The 22,717-nt window shown below is 44.3% G+C and overlaps 1 protein-coding gene across 8 annotated transcripts in view; it reads right to left on the bottom strand.

Moving 5' to 3' along the window:
- Positions 1 to 9,260: 9,260 nt before the first annotated feature.
- The window catches only part of LOC117903214 (sn1-specific diacylglycerol lipase alpha), a 30,597-nt gene continuing 17,140 nt past the window's right edge, over positions 9,261 to 22,717 (bottom strand). For 4 of the 8 annotated variants that reach the window (XM_034815101.1, XM_034815099.1, XM_034815100.1 and 1 more), the window contains 13 exons: positions 19,404 to 19,498; positions 19,186 to 19,292; positions 18,224 to 18,328; positions 18,058 to 18,159; positions 17,811 to 17,988; positions 17,326 to 17,745; positions 16,690 to 17,214; positions 16,479 to 16,620; positions 16,307 to 16,411; positions 16,096 to 16,223; positions 15,036 to 15,059; positions 14,205 to 14,337; positions 9,262 to 11,457 (listed from right to left, as the gene is read on the bottom strand). In XM_034815101.1, coding sequence (XP_034670992.1) covers positions 9,508 to 11,457; positions 14,205 to 14,337; positions 15,036 to 15,059; positions 16,096 to 16,223; positions 16,307 to 16,411; positions 16,479 to 16,620; positions 16,690 to 17,214; positions 17,326 to 17,745; positions 17,811 to 17,988; positions 18,058 to 18,159; positions 18,224 to 18,328; positions 19,186 to 19,292; positions 19,404 to 19,498 — 4,014 coding nt within the window. In that variant the 3' untranslated portion in view covers positions 9,262 to 9,507. Of the gene's footprint in view, positions 11,458 to 12,379; positions 12,508 to 14,204; positions 14,338 to 15,035; positions 15,060 to 16,095; positions 16,224 to 16,306; positions 16,412 to 16,478; positions 16,621 to 16,689; positions 17,215 to 17,325; positions 17,746 to 17,810; positions 17,989 to 18,057; positions 18,160 to 18,223; positions 18,329 to 19,185; positions 19,293 to 19,403; positions 19,505 to 22,717 lie in introns of those variants that run through there. The other 4 variants (XM_034815105.1, XM_034815106.1, XM_034815104.1 and 1 more) reach the window with 4 other exon arrangements.

Below are 22,717 nucleotides of genomic sequence, written 5' to 3'. Positions count from 1 at the left end.
TGATTCAAACGGTAGCGGCGAGGCAGTGTAAAGAGTCGTGTGAAATGCAATTTCAACGCTTTCATTTAACTGTACAATTAATGATGATAAAGTGTGACCCGGTCAGAAGAAGGGGAAGAAGCAGTGGAGAATCACAAGGAGTGCCACCAAGTGATGAAGGCAGCAGGATTCATTGCCACCTCCGCCATCCGCCCTGCGCAAATACGCATGAAATTAATTACGAACAAATTGAAAACATTTACACGTAAATGCAAGCAACAACTACAAAAACAAACATCAAACTGCCAAGAATATTCCAAAATCTGAAACCAAATGAGTGGCAGGTGGTGTGGTCAAAGGGGGAACTCAGAGACGCCAGAGACAAAAATGCCGACAAATAAATGGCTGGCGAAATCTGCCGTACATTCAAGTGCATGACGAGTGGGTGGAGAGGGTGTAAGAATAAAATGAAATTTGACACTTTATTTCATTCGCATGGCCTACCCCATCCCTTCCTTGTACCGATTCAGTGGCGGCATCCATCTGTTTCGTTTTCGTTTTCGTCTTTTTCGTTTGCTTCTTGCGGGTGCCAACAAGAAACGCATTTTGTGGGTGCCTCTACACGTCTCTGTCTATGTGTTGTACGTGTATTTGTGGGCAAAGAAAAAGCGAGTGGGAAGGTGCACTTTGTTGTTGGCTGCAGAGATTCTTCGATCATTTAACGCGTATTTTCCTTCGAATGCCAAAATAAGCGTAAAAGACAGACTACGCACAGCAAACCTCATCTATGTATACATTTCGCCACTACTATTACCTCCCTCTTTGTCGGTTATCCTTTCTCCTCTATCGGCTGCCTTTACGGGGCGCCCCGCAAGCAAAAAGACAGCGACATTTACAGGACGCTAGTGGCCCACGCCTTTGCTTTGTCCCTTGTCTCTTTAAATCAGGAACGGGGCATTTCAATGTCTTGGTATTGGTACGAATCACCGTATACGTGTGTACGTGAGCAACAGCGCCTCAGCCTTCTCCTATGCACAATATATAGGACCGTGCCGAGCCCTGCTTTAAATTTATGGAATAGCAAATATAACATACATAAGAAAACTTGAGTCTTTTAGTAGCAACACCTGAATACTCCACCCATTAATTGCACTTACTTGCTTCATGCAATGGAAGGAGCACTCGGAAACGTAATGCATACTATGGAGAGGTCACAAACTAAGTTGTCTTATAGAAAAATGTAAACAATATACATACATATGTATGTATATACAAGTGGGGACTACAAGTTTGCGGCTGGAATAAGCTGTGTAACAAATTGAGTAGTATGCCTTCTGTAGATCAAGTGCCGAAACGATATCGATGGAGTTTCAGTTCAGTTATCCATTCAATTGAATCAAGAATTGCACTGCATTCATTTGTAAATGTGTCTGACCGGCAATGGCAAGCAACAAACGACTCGTACAACTATTTATACATATATAAATGGAAAAACTGCCAGAAGCTCGAGGGACAAGCAAAACAAACCCAAGAAAAAAAGAAAATAGAATTCAACTGAAACAAATTTGAAGATTAAATCACAGCCATTTACCTAGCCAAATATTTGCTGAGCACACGATGAAGATGCCCCAAGAGGAGTCCCAAAAGCGTATGGGTGGGGGCACCAAGCTGGTGGCAATGATGATGACGATAATGATGACATTGATGGAATAACCGACAAGAGACGTGGCATAATGTTTGTGTGTGTGTGTCCTGGCTGGGGTCCGAATTGGAATTCAAAATCACACAAAAACTTGTGTGCCTTTCCCTCGGTTGTGGGGACCAGGAAGTTTTTCAATCTGGTTAGCCAGGTAACTGTATGAAAATGTCGTGAAATTATTGCTGTTTATTATAACGGTTTCGTTGTTATTAGCAACAGTGGTTACAGTTGTTAGCCACAGTGGATACCCCAAACTCATCTGCGCAAAGTATATATATTCTTGATCAGCATCAATGGCCGAGTCGATACAGCCATGTCTGGCTGTCCGTCCGCCTGTCCGTCCTTATGAGCGTCTAGTACTCAGAGATCATAACAGGCAGGGCAACCAAGTTTAGCTTCCACTGTTACGTGTGCATTTCAATGGTCGTGCCGGAAGGAATAGAAAAAAATGTCACACCGCTACTTCCGCTCCCGCAAAGGGTGAAAATCTGCTGTATCCACAATTTTGAAGATAAAAGAAGCCTAAAAATGACATTCCGTAGGGAAAGACTATATCTATCATATCACCAAATTAAGATCAGATTTGATCATTATTATAGCCAGCATGAAGATATACATTTTCAGTGGCTACCCCTTTAGCAGCGTTTTTTTATTTTCTGCACATTCTCTCATTCCACACTCTGCTTCGTGCAGTGTGCAGATCGAGGGGAGTGGGGCGAGCTTAAAGAGCGCTTAGGTATAGATGTACTACTGTGTACCGAGTATACAAGTTGTGTCGCGTATGAAGCGTTTCACACGTCCCACCTCGTTTTTTATAATATCTAGTTCCAGATAGTTCCCGTTCCAGTTCCAATTCGATGCTATTCCATGGCTTATCCTTCATTTATCATTCCAGTTAGTATTAAATTTCATTTATCGTTTTGCTGACCATCTCGATTTCCTAATCGGCGCATATATGGAGCGCTGTCATGAAACGACGCTAATTAAACGGTATCGATTACCGTTACTCGTTGGCCGCGATTTGTCCCGCAATACCTGTTCCCACTGTCTGCCCTTCTGCTGTTGCCCCGTAGTCAAATTGTGGGAGAATGTGTGTCCCCTTCTAGGCATCCATTCACACGCTCTGACTCTCTCTCCCCCTCTCCCACTCCACTGCGTTGGAAGTTCAAGTGCCAATGTGCTGTCAAAAAGTTGTTTAGTTCTTGGTTATGTGTCTCAACCCCCTCTCACTCTCTGTTCCGCGCCACTCCGCTCTATGTTGATGCTGCTGCTGCTGCTGTTGCCTGCGCTGCCTTTTGAGACTTGTCTGAACTGGCTCAAGTACAAATTGAGTTTCACTGTCGTTGTCGTACGCTATTGTTGATGGTATTCTGTGCTCTCCTCTCTTCTAAGAAACATTTAAGGTTGTAATTTCGTTGTGCTGGCTTTTTAATGGTTTTGTTTTCCAGCGGCGGGCTCTTTGGCCCCTCTTGAGCCCAGGCCTTCCAGGGATCTTGCCTCCGGGTGCTTCGAGGCTCCGAGGCTCCGATTGTGAGAGACAAAAGCGAAGCACATAAATTCATCATAAACGTCGACAATATTAGCTAAATTGACATATGGCCGAGGCGCACAGACACATTAAGTGTGGGTAAATGAAGGTTGAGTGGGCAGCGGAGTGGAGTGCTCGCGTTTTTTGCAACTTTTTCTTTTTGGCACAACTTTTCTGATGCGTTGCCGAGTGAATAAAGTTTGGAAGAGACACAAAGTCAGAGAAAGAGAGCGAGAAAGAGAGCATTGGCGGAGCATATGATGGGTTGATAGGCTGCTGAACCTTGATCAAAGCAGTCGCCTGAAACTGCAGCTGCAATGACGCTCTCCCTCTCCTTATTTCTTCTCTCTCTCTCTCTCTCTTCGTACTTATGTATTTCAAGCAGTAAGCGTCTGCAAAGCAACAGCTTCTATGTACATATGTATGTATGTATGTGTGTAAATCCAAACATACAGTGGGGAGCAATGATGAGTACATGTTCACAATAACTAACCAACATGTTCCCATGTTGCGTTTGCATTATGCTCCCCACTGTATGTTCGCACATTCAAGCAGTACTTGGGACAGTTAGTACCTATTGTTGTGGAGTGACATTAGCAAAGTAATCAAATGAAATCGAAAAAAGAACGAATTGCCAAGGGGGAGAGATGGATGGAATGGCTTCGAAGCTAAACTTGGCAAATTAACTGAAACCATAAAGCGTAAATCGAATTAATTTGGCTGGCCATAAAGGTTAAGTTAATCATACGCCGCAGAGTGTACATAAGCAGCAGAGGACACCAGCCGCAGCAGTAAGCCATTAACGCGATGACGCAGCTGTTACGGGCTGGACCTTAGGCTGCGAGGACCTTGGTGGTGTGGAGGAGGAGTAGCTCTGTGCCCCCGCGGAGTCCGAGAGCCATCGCAGGCGGCTTTTGTCTATGTAAATGAGATGGCGCCCCAAAGACGATGACGACGACGGCTCAAACTAAAGACAAATCTATATGTATGCGGGGCTGAGCGTGCAAGAACAACAAAGCTGAAAGCAATCTAAAAGTTCTGTTTCATTTATTGACAATTTGTTTCAAAATAATTGCCAATGGCGGCGGGCCATCACCACCCGCAACCTTCGAAGCCTACGCAGCCTTCGCAGCCTTTACAGCCATCAAAAACAGAAAAACAACGAGAGGCATTCAGTTTGAGTTGACCCACTGCTGGTGGTGTCAATGGTGGTCTCGGTTGCCGCAACGGGACCAGTTAACAGTTGCCAGCTGAAGGCTTCGCTCATTTGGTTTATGCCCCCCAGGACATGGGCACGTCCAGCGCTTACGAGTTGAACGAACTATTCCGTGGGGGCGAACTTCCCGTTCATTCTCTCTTTCTTTTTTCGTGTTCAATCATCTTTGGTGGGCAACCGAGACTGTTCGATCTTTTGGACATGTCCATCGAAAGCTTGTATGATGGCAGAAATATGTAGTTGAATATTCAGAAATTGCCTGCACATCAGAAATAGTGAAAATACATGGAGGGAATTTTGTTAAAATTGATTTACTTCATTTCTCTAAGAAGGGCTTAGCCCAGCCTTATGGCTCGTTAGGCGCAAGCTAATGGATGGAAAGTCTGACCTCCATGGCGTGGAAGCTGTGAGGTAAAAGCTTTTGTATATAAGCCTGATTAATCACGCATCGAAGGGCAGCTAAGGAATCGAATGGGACTTCAAAGAATGCATCGAATTTAAAAATAAGTATTTTGTACACTAATCCTTATGTCACTTTCGCCCGGGTAATTACGGACACTTCAGCTCTTGGACACTCAAGCGACTAAGCGGATTTCCTTTGATTTTTACCCCCTTGTCCATCCTATCCTTTGGTCCATCTCATTCGTTTTATATCAGATCATTTGAAAGTCAGAAGATACATACCAAGATGTACACTTTGTGGGGTCGGAAACGCTTCCTTCCGTGTGTTTCTCTTTTTCCCCACAAATTTACTCTTCGAGTACCGGGTGTAAAAGAACAAGCAGAACAGAAGCAGAAGAGCGAGATTCGCAGCAGATCAACAGTATGTGTGCATACCAACAGAGAAGCTTTGAACAGCTTTGTCAGCAGGCAATTCGATGACACGGAAATGTGGATAGATGCTATCTATCATAGGTCATGGATAGAAATAATTGTTTTGTAAAATCATTTCCGTATTTAAATATGTATGAATGTTTGATCATCTTCTGACCCGACGTGCAATGGCAAATTAATAAAATAATTTAAAAATTGAAACACTCGTTTGTTTGGACCGTTTTTCCGAGTTTTGTTGACCAAATCATTCCTATTCGAAGAGTTGCGTGCCTTTCCCTTTTCCCTCTCATTTTTACTGTCAGTTGTTTTCTAGTGATTTTCTTCATTTTATGTGGCAATTGGCTTCAAACGTGCCTCTAATGCGGCCACACAAACCAAGTGTGTGGCACACTCTTTCTCTGTCCTTCCATCTTTCTTCTGCCTCTTCCCAGGGCCGTGTCTCCATAAACGCGAACGCGACATTGACAGCTTAGTGCCTCAACAGGCAGCGAAGCGTGCACATACAATGAGTAGATAAGTAGCATCGAATCAGAGTCCAGAGTCCAGTCATCGTCCTGTCACGATGCCAGAGAAGCAATGGAGGAGCTGCAGTCGATGCCCAGATTGGGCTGAAGCGGCGGATGTGCGGCGAATGTCAAACTATTTTTTGGCTGCTGAATAAAGCTGTATACAATATGTTTTGGATGATTGAAAGCAATGCAGTGTACCCTCTGGGAAATGTTTGGCTTTAACTTTAACTACTTCGTGGAGTAACTTATCACAGTTCGACACGTTAGACGGGCTTTGATTTGACCATGGGAATGCCATTTCCATGATTTCTCGAAGCATTTAAGGCTTCAAAGAGTGTCATTAGCGGGCTATTAGATAACTTTCCAAGGTAGATAACACTACCTTGGAATGGTTCCCTCATAATGTATAAGCACAACACAAATTGTCAATGGGGAACATCAAATCGGAGCCTTTATCTTGGCAATTTGGAAACAGTTCGTCTAAAATTGCAGAACATTTAAGATGCTTCACACGTGGAACACTACATATGTACATATGTCACAAATTGTGTTAAATGTCGTGTTAAATGATCATGCAAACATATTTGTGCATACATATGTACATATGTAGGATTTTGTTTGTTTTGCTTGACAAACCGTACGAGGCGGCTGAGGAGTCCGTCCGTCGGAAGGATTTGTTCCCAGTGCGAGTTTAAGAGAAAATTGAAACTCTCTTAGCATTCGTTAGCTAACACCAGTATTTCCCCTATCTGGTTCACTCGCAGCATTTGGCCGGTACCATTGAGCTGTGCATAGGCGGAGACTGGTAACAGTAGCGACTGGGAAGTGCTGCTGGCTGAAAACAGTTGAGAATGGGAATAGCTGCTGGCTGGGAAGAGCTGATAACTGGGGACATTATGAACTGGGAACAGCTCATAGCTGGGAACAGCGGGGACCTGGCGCTGTAAATAGCTGGGAACAAGTTGGGATTTAGAACAAAATGTAACTGTACACAGCGCAAACTGGGCACAGTTAATAATGGGGAACAGAGGAGGCTTGGAAAAGCTAAAACGCTGTGAACACCTGGTCACTGGTAACAGATGACACTGCGCCGACGCGGATAATTCCCCATTTTGTTGAGTCGTTGTTTCCCAAGAGGAGGGCAGCAATTTATGAATGAAACGCAAATTACTACGCAACTGGGGACAGTTTGTGTTGAATGAGGGGCACAAGAAACGAAGTCTTGGCGGAGGTTGGGCAGCAAAAGCCACTCATTGGACAGGGCAAGCGGACTGGAGTCTGTAGCGACGTGTTCACGTTCTACCAGAGTTGAATGGCACTGTTTGAACGAAGTGTAAGAAAGTGTGCGAGGGAAGTCGGGAACATAAAAAAATGAAAGGTGAATATGCATTATGATAACACAAAAAGCGCGAAGAATGGACAAGGAACAAGGCACTCTGGCACAAAGAATGATCAACATTTATGGGTGGCCCTTTGGGGCCATTTTTTTGAGGCGATGTATCGATTACACACTGTTGATTTTTTATGGATCTCTGTCCATGTGACCATCCCAACCAAAGATATGTAATTTGTATGTATGTATCTTGCTTTCTGCCTGGAGGATGGATGTCTGTCTGGCCCTGAGGGGCTTGCATTGAATGGAAAGTTGCCATCAGCAATCTGGATTCAAAAAGCTGAACGAGTGGTCCAACGTGTTTGGATTCCCAAGACAGAGGCGTCGCATTCAAGTTGAGAGAGTTAACCGTTCGATTCTTTCGATCATTGCGAAGCTGTCAGCAGAGGATCCGTCAAAATGGTTTGAATACGTACCTGCTGTGCAGAAAGCGATTAACTCCCATATCCGCATGTCGACGAAAGCATCGCCATTCGAGATCATGTTCGGCACAAAGATGAACACCAAAGCAGAGGACCGACTAATCGAATTGCTGCATCAGGAGTTGCTAAGAAATGAAGCCAGGCTGGGTATACAGCGAGCGCAGAGGAACTACAAGGCCATCTTTGACAAGAAGCGACGCGTCGAGCACGGCTACAGAGTAGGCGACCTCGTCGCAGCTAAGCGAACACAATTCGTTGCAGGTCGAAAGCTTGCGAGTTCATATCTTGGCCCGTATGAGATCGTTAAGGTTAAACGTAATGGCCGATATGGCGTAAGGAAAGCAGCCCTGGACGTCGAAGGACCAAACGTGACAGCAACTAGCTGTGACAGTCTCAAGCTGTGGAAGTTCGTCGAAGAGAACGAGGAGCTGCTGTCATCCGGGACGGATGACGATTGTCAGGAAGGCCGAATGTAATACCCACAAGCGCGGACCCACTCCTGGACGACATCTGCGAGGTCACGGAGGAAGAGGTGCTGCAGACAGGCAGAGACCTGAACCCCAAGAAGGCACCGGGGCCGGACGCGATTCCTAGCCGAGCGTCGAAGCTGGCACTAGCGCTGATCCCAGGCGAGGTCACGGGTCTGTTCAACAGACCATCGAGATGGAAGAGGCAGCGGCTCTTTTTGCTGTCCAAGCCGGGGAAGCCGCCGGGCGAGGCGTCCTCCTACAGGCCCATCTGCCTCCTGGACACGACAGGGCAGGTTTTCGAGAAGGTGATCGCCACGAGGCTGAGTGCAGCCATCGAAGCAGCAGGCGGCCTCTCCCCGGAGCAATACGGGTTCAGGAAGGGGAAGTAGACGCTGGACGCCATCTCCAAGGCGGTAAAAACGGCAGAGGAAGCCTGCGCTAGTTCCACATGGAGAGGAGGGTCCAAATCCTACTGTCTCGTGGTGACACTCGACATAAGGAACGCCTTCAACTCGGACGATTGCAATCGATTGGAGCCGTACGCTAGAGGCCCTTAAGCTTTTTAACATCCCTGGACACCTACAGAGGACAGCACGTAGCTACTTCAGCGACAGGGTGCCGACGTACGAGACCAGTCTGGGTTCCAGGGCATGCCATGTCTCAGCCGGAGTCCCTCAGGGCTGGAACGCCATGTACGATGGAGTCCTGAGACTACCGATGCCAGCCAACAACAGCATGGTGGGGTTTGCAGACGACGTCGCCGTAGTGGTGGTGGCCAAGCACCTCGCCGCAGTGGAGGAGCTCAATCTCCCACAGCCACAATTTTTAAGATAAAAGAAAAATAAAACGGGAAGGGACGTGTGAGACGCTTCTTACGCGTCACAACTTGTATACCCGGCCCTCAGTAATTTAACATTTTTTCTTCATCACCAAGCGCGGTATTAGCGCTGCAGCATTGGAAAGGAGCAGTGTGGCAACTGAAAAGTCAATTCTTTTTATCGGCTCCGATCTGGTACATACTCTGAATACTGTTTCGATACTGAATTGAAATTGAAGTCTTTTTTAAAATTTTTTTAAAACGTTATATTAAAATTTGTCATCGCTTAGTGTGTTTTTGTTTTTCACAATCTTGCCAGTTGGCTGCACAAAAAAATATATATGTATATATTTATATGTATGTATGTGTGTATGTATGTATGTATGTATGTATGTATGTATGTATATATATTGCACTTATTCACTATTAAACGCCAGTGTTAACGCTAAATTTCCTTAGGTATTTTGTATGCAAAAATTGTTAGGTTGCTTTTGTTCTGTTTTTGTATTTGTTAAGTCGCATTTGTTTGTTGTTCGTTCGTAAAGCAATTGCAATGGAATATGAATATTCATTGGTTTTATTGGCTATTTCTCTGCATCGGCTGCCCTCTGCTAGGTAAGGTACTGCTTTCTTACAACTATTAAACATTACTTTCGTTATTTGTGGCAGCTTTCTTGGCGACGCCACCTGCTCCGGCGCCAATGGCCACGCGAGTGCGGGAAAATTTACTAATGGACGTGGGGGATGAGGACGCAGCAGCGCCGAGGGCATCGATCCGTATGCTAGTGCCGGCCGGATACACGCAGCCCTTGCGTTTGCGTCCCGACGGTGAGCTATGGTTGCTTCTATCACCGATTTGTACTAGAGTGGGTAGATCCTCGCTGCGCGTGAAAACAAACTCCTCCGAAGACAGACGCTTGCGTACTCTGCCGCCGACCACATCCGGCCGCTTGCCATTGCTAAGCGGGGAGGGTGAAGCGGGTGCCACAATTACCGGCGTCTCTATGCAGCCAGCACTGCCGCCACCACTGCCGCCGATGACGGGAAAGTGAGACTCGAGCACGCCGGGACGCATGAGAATCTCATCCAGATGGAGTACGCCGTTCAGCTGCTGCTGCTGCTGCTGCTGCTGCTGCTGCTGCTGCTGGTGATGCCTGCCTGGCGTAACAAACTGCTCTAGAGAAGAGTTGGCGCTGTAGAAGCTCGTGTCAGTGGAGCCTAGTCCGAGTGCTCTGCTTGTGCCCACATCGGAGCACTGACTGTGCTCGGACCGGGTGCAGCATCCGCGCTGCGAGTCGCGGCCACACGGACAGTGCGGACACAGGCGCAAGCAGTGCTCTTCGGCCAGGATGTCGCTGTCACTAAATGTGAGCTTCTTGGCCTCCGGGGCCTGACGCGACGGTTCCTGATCGCCATCCAGCTGGTCGGCGGACTTGGAGCTGGCACCGTACTTGACAGTCGCGGACTGTGGCAGCTGCAGACGGTGCAGGCTGTGGGCAGAGGCGGACTCGAAGCTGTCATCACTGGAGTCCAGGCTGTGCGGCTGCTCGGGAAAGATGCGTGGGAATGTGACAAAGACACGGCCCATGCGCTTGTACTGGTCCAGATTGCGGGTATCCTCGGCACAGCCGGCTAGGTTCTCGCTGAATTTGGGCGCACGCCGCATCACCTTGGGCGTGTGCATCTGCGACTCGAAAATGTCCTCGAGCGGCACCTTTGGAGCGCTGATGGCGCTGGCACCCATGTGCTGCAAATACCGCTCGATGCTGTTGGCCAGGCTGATGGGCACACTGGTGCGGGACGAGACGCTGGATATTTCCGAGAGTGTCTCAGGACTGGCCAACGGTGCCAGGCCATACCAATCGTCGTGGAGCAGATCCACGCCCGCATCGGAGGCCCTGCGGAGGGCCGGAACCTCGGCCAACGGCAGCGTTCGTGGCTTTCGCTCCGAATGCTGGCGACCCAGCAGCAAGTGCAGCGAGGGAGGCGGTGTCAGAGCCATGTCGAAGGCCACCGCCTTCAGGCGTGGGACTGCCCTCTCGTTCTCGGCATTCACAATCACCGTTGTCGTCTCACTCATCAGCGATGGACTCTGGCGCATGGCCACCGTGGTGATGCTGTCATCCAGGGCGCTTGATATGTCGTACGGTGTTGTCGTGTTGTTGCTCATCTGGCTGCGTCCAAAGATGCTGCCTGCTATCGAGGAGGCCTTGCTGCCGCCACCCAGAGCGGAGGATATGACTCGCTGCTGCAGCTGCAGCTGCTCCTTGGCCGAGCCATTGGTAAAGGATGTCTCCAGGCAGAGCTTATGCTGGGCTGTCGGCGTCAGCAGAAGGCAATTGCTCAGGTTCGTGTAGGAACTTTGCGATGGACGCTTACATTGCAGTGTCTGTGTCTGTGTCTGCGTCTGCATCTGTGTCTGGTGCGAGATGGTCTGGCCCTGATCCGGCTTCACTTCGGTCTCGCTCTCGTTCTCGTGGCCAATCAAGTTGGGCGCCTCCTGATCCTGGTCATGGCCTTCATTGGATGTGGTTGAGAATGCGTTCGAGGTCTGGCGTAGTGGTTTTCGTGGCCCACTCGTTGTTACAACCTAACGAGAAAGGAGAGTGTGTGCACGTGAGGGAAACAGGGAAGGAACAGCAAGAGTTAACAGATAAGTGTTTTGATATTAAATAAAGGTTCATCTTAAGACTAAGTTTCTTTTCTTACTAAAACGGATTATCAATCCTGATTTATACAGCTTGTAGTTGAACATATACATATGTATGCAGAAAACAAACGAGTAGATGCGAACGTGAATAGGGGGTGGGGGATGCGTGTATGTGTATGCTTGTACAGTGTAACAGATGAGTGTCTTTTTGTAGTAGTAGGTGGAGGGAGCGAGCGAGCGAGCGAGCGAGCGAGAGACTGGTGCAGATGCAGTGGCTTAACGAGTAACTACAGTTACAAAAAATGTTCGATTGGAAAGCCAAGACTTGCATTGGTAAGTGAAAGTAAAAAAAAGAGTCTGAAGTGGTGTGTGGGTAAGGGGTTAGGGTTGAAAGTACAGTAGCTAAATGGATCGGCAATGGTAAATTTGTGAGTGGTGAGGTGATAGGAGCTTATCGGTGCAGGACACAATATCGAGATTGGATTTTTCTTGTACATATACATATATGTAGGTAGGACACATCGAGTACAATTTATATTTAGAGAGCTTTACATAATTCATAGGTTTTTGTCGTTTTTGTAGGTTAGGTTGAGAGCGGGATAGAAACATACATATATAGTATATAATATATAATAATAATATATATACATATATATATATAGAGAGAGAGAGGGAGAGAGAGAGAGAGAGAGAGATAGCGAGAGACTTGTAATTCGGTTTTAGGGAATATTTTAAGAATTTGTGGTTGGTTTTTTGTTTAGTTTTAGCGAGAGCAAAATGGAAAAGTTGCTTGTCTCTTTAATGATAAATTTTTGTTTGTTTTTTTTTTTGAAGTAGATACATAGAAGGCGGGCTGTTGTACCTGGTATCTGTATTTTGTGTTGTCGTAGTTGTAACTGTTGTTGTTGTTGTAGCTGTAGTTATTGTCGTGTTATCATTACGTTTACGAGCTGTATATGCCTTTACGGTACGATCTCTACAAGACACGACCTGTGCACATCATCGATTTCATTTCGGTTTGGTCACATATACAATCAAATGGTAGTTTGTTATCGGTTATCGTTTATCGGTTAAAAATCACACACACGCACATCGATGTCGATCAAAAAAAGCAAACGAAAAAGCAAATGTAATTAAGTTAATTTCATCGTTGAATACAGCAACAGTTCGTCTCAGATACAAGTAGATTTACTAATGATATAATTATTACTCTGATACGATCAGATCAGCTATGGGTAGGGGCGTAGGGCAGTAGGGCAGTAGGGTAGGGTAGGGTAGGGCGGTCAGGGCATACCTACAACCTGTATCCACTACTCTCTCACATGGAAAACTAGCTACCGCACACATCATCTAATGGTTAATGGCCTCTTACTCAACTCAGCAAATACCGGAGAGACATATGCGGAGTTTTTCTTTTTGTTTGACCATTCAGAAGCTTTACAACAATTACAAACATTCCCATGCAGCAGATGTGTCTGTGAGTGTGTGTGGGTTGTATACAGTCTGGTTAAAGCAAAAAATTATGAATTGAGAACTTACCAAATTAAATTACAGAAGCAATAAATCAATAAAAAATCATAAAAAAAATAAATCTAGTACCAATTAATATTTATTGTGCTCGTTTCTGGTATTCTTTCAGCAGATAAGAAAACAAAATATAATTTAAATCAATCAACATTAGTTTAGGACGTTCTTTTGTTAAGCTTCAACGAGTAGCGAGTCAGAAGTGGCGAGTGCACTCCTTACCCAATTAAATAAAACATTGTGTAAATTCGGCGCAGTACAACAATAAACAAACAAAAAAAAAACATCGACAGAGATAACGAAAAAATAAAATGCTAATTACATTTGCTTGAACTTACGAGATAAATGAACAAAATAATGCTTGCAAAAAAAAATATATATATTAATCTACCATTTACGTAGTATAACTTAGAATTAATTCCGTTTGGCAATGTCTTGGCCTTAACTCTCTCAACCATCGATACATAAATACAAAAGATAGGGGTAAAGGTTCAAGGTTCTTTGTTTGGTTTTGGCTAAGTGATCTGGCTCCTCCTCTTCTATTTCTTGGACACAAATACATATGTACATACTTGAAGTATCAAAAGGAACAACAAAGAATAAGTTCTTAACTATCGACAAACAAATTTCAATAAATTAATATAAAATAAATCAAATGTTGAACAAAATTCACAAAAATTATAAGCGATAAGCGGCCTTAAGACTAGATAGCATTATAAAATAATTGAACATATGTATATAAGTATAGAGATAGGCATTAAATATATAGAAACATGTTTGTGTGTGTTTGTCATGATATACGTATGTATGCATGAATGTGTTCGTTTGGCGTGTTTTTCAAGTGGTTTTTCAAGTGGTTTTTCTTGGGTGTTCGGTGATGGGCGACGCTGGCAACGAACGCTTTTCGACCTTAACACTAGACTAAGACAAAAATAAATACAACACAATAGTCGAACTAACTAACTAGATCGGTGCTTCTGTACTATATATACTAGAGGCTATATAGAGGCTATGGGACAAAACGGCGACGGGTGGAAGGTGGTAGTATTGGTAATTCATTCCTCGAGACGGGGGTGGAGATTGGCATTTATCCATCCGAATCAACTGGCTGTTGAATAGCTGTGCACGGAGGAGGTGCGCTCATCGTCGAACTCCGAAATTACCTTCTTAAGTGCAGCCAGAACCTTGTCGGGCATATGATCCTGCAGCATTACCGGCGAGATGAGAACCTCATCGAAATCCGTGGAATCGGCCCAAATAGCCTGATAGACGGGCTCTCGACTCTTTAGCACATTTCTGTAAAATATTTCAACCAAATCATTAATATGGAATAGTTTTTGTTTATAGTATCTGTATATGGAATATATATAGGAAGCTATATTTGGATAAAATATTGTGTGGCTATGACTAAACTCAGTCTACTTTTCTAGGATAGAGAGAGATATAAATTAGAGCTTGATGCTAGGAGGTTTCGTTGGCATGCACTGAGGTATTCGGGGGTAGATACAAGTAGAAGCAAAAGTATTTCCAGGCAAAGCTAAGCTTGGAGAGGGAGACACTTAGAACAGAGACAATTTCTAGGGAGTAAGACGATGCATGCATCGATAAACTTTTGTTTCATTCATGCACTAGAGAAGAACACAAAGATGACTACTAAAAGATCTCTGAAGATGGAACAGGGGGACTCCCACTAGCTTCAACATCGAAAATGGTGTGTGTATGGTGTGTGTAGGCGTGTCGTGTGTGTGTGTGTGCGTGTTGTGGAAAGAGAGCGAGCACGAGCAAGAGACATATACATAAAAAGATAAGGAGATAGACAGAGAGAGAGAGAGAGAGAAAACGAGAGGGATATTTCGATTTCTGTTCGTTCTGTTGGGTTGTAATGGGGCTGTGGGGGGAGGATGCATTTTTTATCTATGATGTTTTTTTGTATGCATGTGGCATTTATGTACTATGTGTGTCTATGTGTGTTTCTAGTGTTATTGTGTGCCTACCTCCAACCACTGTCGTATTTTTGCCTGAAAGATATGGAGTTTTTATTCGTAAATTATTTTCTAGTTTTTCCTTTTTATTTCTTTTGTTTTGTTTTTTGGCTCGGCAGGGCTGTTGTGGCGGGCGTTGGGGTGAATCGAAAGGTAATAAAGTTCAAAGAACATAAAACACAAAGCAAATGCTGAACCATATGATGCTTTGAGCAACTAGTTTATATCAAACTCTTTGCCCACCTATCCATGGCAATTAATTGGAGAAATGTGCTGGTTTCCTCCCTTGAAAGAGGCCTTAAAGTACAGCTTAAACCATCTTTTTTTTCGGAGCATTATAATTTCACAAATTTTCCACAGAGGAAATACCTATTTATTACGCCTACAAAACAGACTTTAATCATTATGTTGGATGGAACACAAGTAGACTGTGACACTTATCCTGAGAGACTCTCTAGCACTTGAAACAACGCCACAAAGAGCTTATTCCAGATGGTTCCAGAAGCCTGTCAAATATTTTATATCTAGCTTTAACTATTTATTGTAACTTGTAATCAATACTGTTGAATAGCGTTAATCTGTCCATCAAGCGTGTGAATTGCCATGGAGTTTCTTTATTCCTAAAATTACTAGTAACGAACAGCAATCTTTCTTTTCACATAATTTACGAGGCGCCAGCGAATCTCAGTACGTCTCTGATGTCATGCGGGAGAGGTGACTCAGAGATCGCGGCTTGAGCGATGATCTTGCTCTGGCATTGAAATGCAGCGATAAGACCGATGCCGTTTCCGTGGCCCATTATCACACCACAATTAGCGTATTAGCGAAATTGTGGGGCTCGTCGCGAGGTTCCAGAAACGGATCTCAAATCAAAACAAAATGTAAAACAACGAAACGAAAACAAAATACATCAACATAACAAGGGGATAAGATCGCTTCAGTTCGGCTGGGATCAGAGTTGGCGGGTGGATCAAGAAAGAAACAGATGCAGCAGCGTCCACATCTCAATTTTAGGAGCCATTATCAACAGACAGGCTACAGGGGCAACAAAAACATGGGGTGAGCTACTTACTCGTCGGGCTTGGGATGATGTCGCACAATATGTATGATGCGACCGGGCGGATATAAGGGCTGATGGAGTGTTAAAGCTATTGAGCTGTCCGTCGGATGGGCACTGGTCGAACGCGCCGTTCCACGCTCCTGTAAAAAAAGAAAAAAGCGACCAAATTGGATAATTCGAATGTCTTGAAATATGACAGCTGGAGAGGAATTCGATGGATTACCTCCTGGTACTGATTGATGTGCGTGTCCTGGCCGGACATGTTGACCACAGACGTCGGCTCTGGTCCGCAGCCACAGCAAATAACCGAACAGGAAATGGTTTTCCACTACGCAAAACCAAAAGCAAAGACAGTGAATAAAATTGAGTTAAGAGCGGAGTGTAACTACTCCTACCTTGGGGTCAACACTACGCTGAATGGCATTGATGAGATCCGCGCGCAGGGCTTCCATTTGATTAAGGCCAATACGCGGCACCACATCCTTCCCAAGCACCACTGAAGTGATGAACGATTTCGAGTACTCAACGGCAGGCATACTGGAAAGATACACAACAACATTAAAGCAACAGTAGCCTGAAGCAAAGAGCATATTCCCCAATGCCTACCTGAGCAATCCACCAGGCGGTGAATAGCTAAAACACTGCAGTGTCGGATGCTCTGGCTTGAGGAGTATGGCCAGTATAGCAGCCGTGCCAGCGCCCAGCGAATGACCCACCAACACCAGATCGAATGTGTGCGTCTGCCGCTCCGTGTTGCGCTGCAATGCCCGCTCAATGAGATTCTCCTCTAGCAGTTTGTTTCGTATGTAAATGGCCGCCTGCACCATGCCCTTGTGCCCCAGCCAATCGTCGCGGGGCGGCTGCAGGGGCAGCACCTCCGCCTCGGCATTCAGATCGGTGAGTATATCCTTCATGCTCAGCGTACCCCTAATGCTGATCACAATCGAACGCTGTGTATAGTCGATGGCCACAAAGAACGGCGTCTCGCCCACATCCACGTGATAGGTGGCATACACAATGTCAATGTCGCCAAGCTGGAGGGTTTTCTTCAGTGCTGCATAGTTGCACAGGCAGCAATTGTCCTGAATGACATCCGTGTCATCGCCACTGCCACAACAGCAGCCAAAGCATCTACACAAAAAGAGCAACACTTATTAGACATTGACAGAGCAGATCGAAATGATGTAAGGGGTATCAAAATACCCTGGGACTGCGCTACGATTTATTCGCTTTAAAACTCACTTCAGTTCGGGCAATAGATGCCACATTTTAGTGCGATTGATGATGACGTACATGGGCCAGCCGTAGGCGCCTTGTGCGAAGTACATGTAGTGTATGACCGTTTGGAAGAAGTCATAGTTTTTGGCATCGTTGAGTGCTAGGAACTGTGTGCGCTCCGTGATGGGTACACCGCTCAGGAACTCGTAGGTGCCGTTCTTTCGCTGCCTCACAATCGCCTCACGCTCCAAACGCTGAAACTTTCGCAACAGCACCAGTCCGGCCACCACATCCGAGGGCACCACATCCAGTTCACGAAAGAAGTCGCTCAACAGGCGGGCAATATCCGTAAACGAGTTGCGATTACGCTCCGTTGAGCCCATGCAGCAGAACAACAAACGACAGCGATGATCCCAGCTATCCTGATAGGCGCGCATCACTTTTCTGTGTGATTGATGGAGGAAAAGAAAGATGTTCCAGGTGGTTTCGGTCAATTTTAATCCACTCACCTTTGTCGCCAGTTACGGTTCATGCTGTTGCTGCGCTTGTAGTTGAAACGCGACTCTGTTTCGCGCATCGAACGCTGGTACTTCTTCATCTTTACCCACGAACGGCCGGCGGCATCAAAGGTGCACCAAATGGTGATCAATGTGATCAAGACCAAAGCCCAATTGCAAATGATGATGGCTTGAGAGACATAAATTAATCAAAATTAATTCAATTGTGCAAAAATGCTGCAGAGAGCAAGACACTCACCCACATAAACCTTTTTTGGATCATCAATTGGCGAGGTGGCATAATAGTGGCCTAACCAAACCGAACCAATCGTCAGCCAGGCAATATCAAATAATATCACCACTATAAAGACGAAACGAAGTGCAATTATGAAGATTTATTTACATTATCTTTCTTGGCTACTTACAACTCTTGAGATATATCCATATATTGATGGAATTACGCGCCTCGGCATCCAAAATGCTGCCACGCATCGAGATCACACAGATGCCTATTTCTACGCATATTGAAACTGTAATCAAAAACAAACAAAAAACGAGAAGGGACGTGTGAGACGCTTCTTACGCGTCTTAACTTTTATACCCGGCTCTCAGTACTACATCTGTACCTTAGCGGTTTTTTTTACATTTAATTTTACATTTTTTCTTCATCTGTCATCTACATCAACAACACGCCAACACGCTCCTTGAGCTCGCTGCCCTTCCCTAGAGCCACACACTGCAGAGTCATGGCAGAGGCAGAGACGCGGCAGAGGCAGAGGCAGAGGCCGCACACTACACGAAGCGAGCGTGAATGAGAGAATGTGCAAAAAACAAATATAAGCTGCGGGACGGGGTGGGTTTAGCCACTGCAAATTAATTTCTTCATTCTGGCTATAATAATGGTCCAATCGGATCCCAATTTGGTGATCTGATAGATATGGTCCTTCCCTACGGAATGGCGTTTAGTTTAGTTTTCTTATATCTTCAAAATTGTAGGTTTGGGAGGTTTCCGCCCTTTTGCGGGGGCGGAAGGGGGCTGGGCTCATTTTGTTACACTTGTAACAGTGTGAGCATACAGAAGTTTGGATGATAAATTTGGTGGCTCTAGCTTTTATAGTCTCTGAGATCCAGGCGCTCAACAAGACGGACAGACAGACAGACGGACAGACAGACATGGCTCAATCGACTCGGCTATTGATGCTGATCAAGAATATATATACTTTATGGGGTCGGAAACGTTTCCTTCTGTGCGTTACATACAACCGTTATTCGCACATATACAATATACCCTATTTACTCTTCGAGAACCGGGTATAAAAAGTAAGCAAATGAGAATCAGTTTTAGATAATATTCATTGGAGCTGCGGTATTTTTGTTGAATACTTACAAAATAGTATTAACAAGTAGCCTATTAGATGATAGAACAATAGTTGTATGCTTAAAATTCGTGTATTATAATCAAATATAACCAACGAGACGCTAACAATCACAAAACTGTCACATTAACAAGAAAGGATTTTTGGATATAAAAAGAACGAATTAAAGAGAAAAATAGAGAATTATATATCTGATATTAAGATATGATATATGGCTATATCTGCTTACCATATAAAATGTATCGTCAAGAGAAATGCTCCAGGCACAACGAGATCATCGGAGCCGACAGACCAGCGACGTCTGAAGACCACAAGTCCAGGCATCTGCAAAAAACAAAAAGAAAAAATTATAAAGAATGTGAAACATATGAAATTAAAAAGTTTTAAATCTAAAATCGAAGGTTAAGGAAAGGTTAAGGTTACATACAACTGTTATTCCCCACAAATACAATATACCCTATTTACTTTCCGACCTCATAAATTATATATATTCTTGATCAGCATCAATAGCCGAGTCGATTGAGCTATGTCTGTCTGTCCGTCTTGTTTTTCGGCTAGTTCTCAGAGGCTATAAGAGCTAGAGCTACCAAATTTTGCATCCAGACTGATGTATGCTCACACTGAAACCAGTGTATTTCAAAAATTAGCCCCGCCCCCTTCCGCCACCGCAAAAGTGCGAAAACCTCCCAAACCTACAATTTTGAAGATAAAAGAAAACTAAACGAAACGCCATTCCGTAGGGAATGACCATATCTTTCAGATCACCAAATTGGGTTCCGATTGGATCATTATTATGGCCACAATGAAGAAATTAATTTGCAGTGGCTAAACCCACCCCGTCAGAACTGGTCATTTTTTACGGCGCTACTTTTTTAGCTTTCTCTTATTTTCAAAATTGTGAAAGTAGAACATTTTCAGTCTTTGTGGGGGTCGAGGGGGCGTGGCAAAAAACAAACTTGATTCAGTGTGATATTACATGAGTCTTCACACAAAATTTGGGTAGCTCTTTTAGTCTCTGAGAAACAGGCGTCAAACAAGACGGAGACACAAACAGACGGAACGAAAGATAGACATATCTGTATTGACTTGGCTTTGATGCTGATCAAGAATATATATACTTTGTAGGGTAGAAATCGTTTCATACAATATACCCTATTTACTCTTCGAGTACCGGGTATAAAAACAGCATTCAATATGTGGGGATACATTTGCACATGTTTCCGTTTGGCATTGCAATGTTTGTAGATCCAGCGGAAAGCGCTCTCACTCTCTCTTTGCTTTAATAAACTCTCAGCCGCCAGTAGACCGACCACGTATGAACAATAAATGAAAGTGTAATCTGTGGTTATTGGTAAATTAATTCGACTACGCAAAACACACAACAACAAAAAAGAACGCAGCCTGATATCAACGCCACTAAACGATAATTATAACGAGATGGGACGTGTGAGACGCTTCTTACGCGTCACAAGTTTATACCCGGTACTCAGAAGTACATCTGTACCTTAGTGGTTTTTCAAATTTCACATTTTACTTTTGTACATTTTTTCTACATATGTCGTATATCTACATCACCTCTCATGCCATCACTCTCTTTTAGCTGGCCCCCCTTCCCTAGAGCCGCACGCTGCACGAAGCACGAAGCTGAGGGTGGAATGACAGAATGTGTAAGAAAATAAAAAAAAATATGGGAATTCCCTACGAAATGGCATTTTTAGTTTTCTTTTATCTTCAAAATTGTGGAGTGTGTGTAATTGTAACAGTGTGATCATACAGAAGTCTGGATGCAAAACTTGGTTGCCCTGTCTCTTATGGTTTCCGAGTACTAGGCGCTCAAAAGGACGGACAGACAGACATGGCTCAATCGACTCGGTTATTGATGCTGATCAAGAATATATGTATATACTTTGTGGGGTCGCAAACGCTTCCTTCTGTGTGTTAAATTTTTCTCCCCACAAATACAATATACCCTATTTGGTCTTCGACTACCGGGTATAATTGAAGCTTTTAAAGCTATTAATAGTGAAACCTTTTACACTTGAAAATCTATGACGAAACAATAATTTTCTTTCAAACATTCCCCTAAACGAATGGCATGATAAAATCAAAGTACATTAAAATAAATAAATTAACAAGAATTGTGAAAATTATTTCAAACCAAAGAACATGGTGCACTTATCATTATATGGCCTTATCCACCCTACCTTTAATGCATTTTCTTTTCGAATTGCCTTTCCTTATCAGATTGGGGTAGCAGTTTTGTGGAAGCACAAGCGAAATATCAAAGGTAAATTAACTAACAATTTAAAAGGCCATAAAAACCATTGGCATTGGCCTTCAATATGAACTTTGGCCCCAAACGAACAATGACTATTGGGAATGAGCTTATGACTTTGCATTGATTTTGCACCCCGTTTGCCGTGTGGCCAATGAGCCTTGATATGGTCCCCCCTTCAGATGAGGTAACTGTCTCTATTTAAAATAGAGAGAGAACCAGTCATTAGGCGGACATCAGAGTCAGGCATTATCCAGTCTAAAAGTCACGCAGCTGCTGGTCAGGTTACAGCTGGTTTTATTTCAATTTGTATTTTAAATTCTATAAGCATTCGCGGCACCGAAACCCAAGCTTTTATGGCTTCTCTAAAATATAAGAGTGAAGACCTAATATTCCCACAAACTATTCCAATATTCTACCAATAATACCTACATATGTATATAAAATGGCAATTATACCATTATAAATGATGATATTCATGGCGCGCTTATTGCCTGAATAATTATACACCCAAAAGTCCAAAGAGTTTTATTATACCCGGTACTCGAAGAGTAAATAGGGTATATTGACATTATGTGGAAAAGTGGATCTATGGAACGCAGAGAAGGAAACGTTCCCGACCCCATAAAATATATGTATTCTTGATCAGCATCAATAGCCGAGTCGATATAGCTAAGTGTGTTTGTCCGTCCGTCCGTCCGTCCGTCCGTCCGTCCGTCCGTCTTACTGAGCGCCTGGATCTGAGAGACTATAGACCCGCAAAAGGGCGAAAACCTCCCAAAGCTACCATTTTGAAGATAAAAGAAAACTAAAAACGCCATTCCGTAGGGAAGGACCATATCTATCAGATCACCAAATTGGGATCTGATTGGACCATTATTATAGCCACAATGAATAGTCCACTCCGTCCAGCAGCTTATATTTGTTTTTTTTTTCACATTCTCTCATTCACACTCTGCTTCTGCAGTGTGCGGCCTCTGTCTCTGCCGTGGCTAAACCCACCCCGTCCCACAGCTTATATTTGTTTTTTTCATGTTCTCTCATTCATACTCGGCTTCTGCAGTGTGCAGCATCTGCCTCTGCCATGACTCTGCCGTGTGTGGCTCTAGGAAAGGGGGGCGAGCTAAAGGAGCGTGTTGGAGTGAGAAGTGATGTAGATGACCGATGAAGAAAATATGTAAAATCTGAAAAAACCGCTAAGTTGCAGATGTAGTACTGAGTACCGGGTATAAAAGTTGTGACGCGTAAGAAGCGTCTCACACGTCCCT

Source organism: Drosophila subobscura, chromosome A, assembly GCF_008121235.1.
Source record: "Drosophila subobscura isolate 14011-0131.10 chromosome A, UCBerk_Dsub_1.0, whole genome shotgun sequence".
Lineage (NCBI taxonomy): Eukaryota > Metazoa > Arthropoda > Insecta > Diptera > Drosophilidae > Drosophila > Drosophila subobscura.
This window is presented reverse-complemented; position numbering and strand designations above follow the sequence as displayed.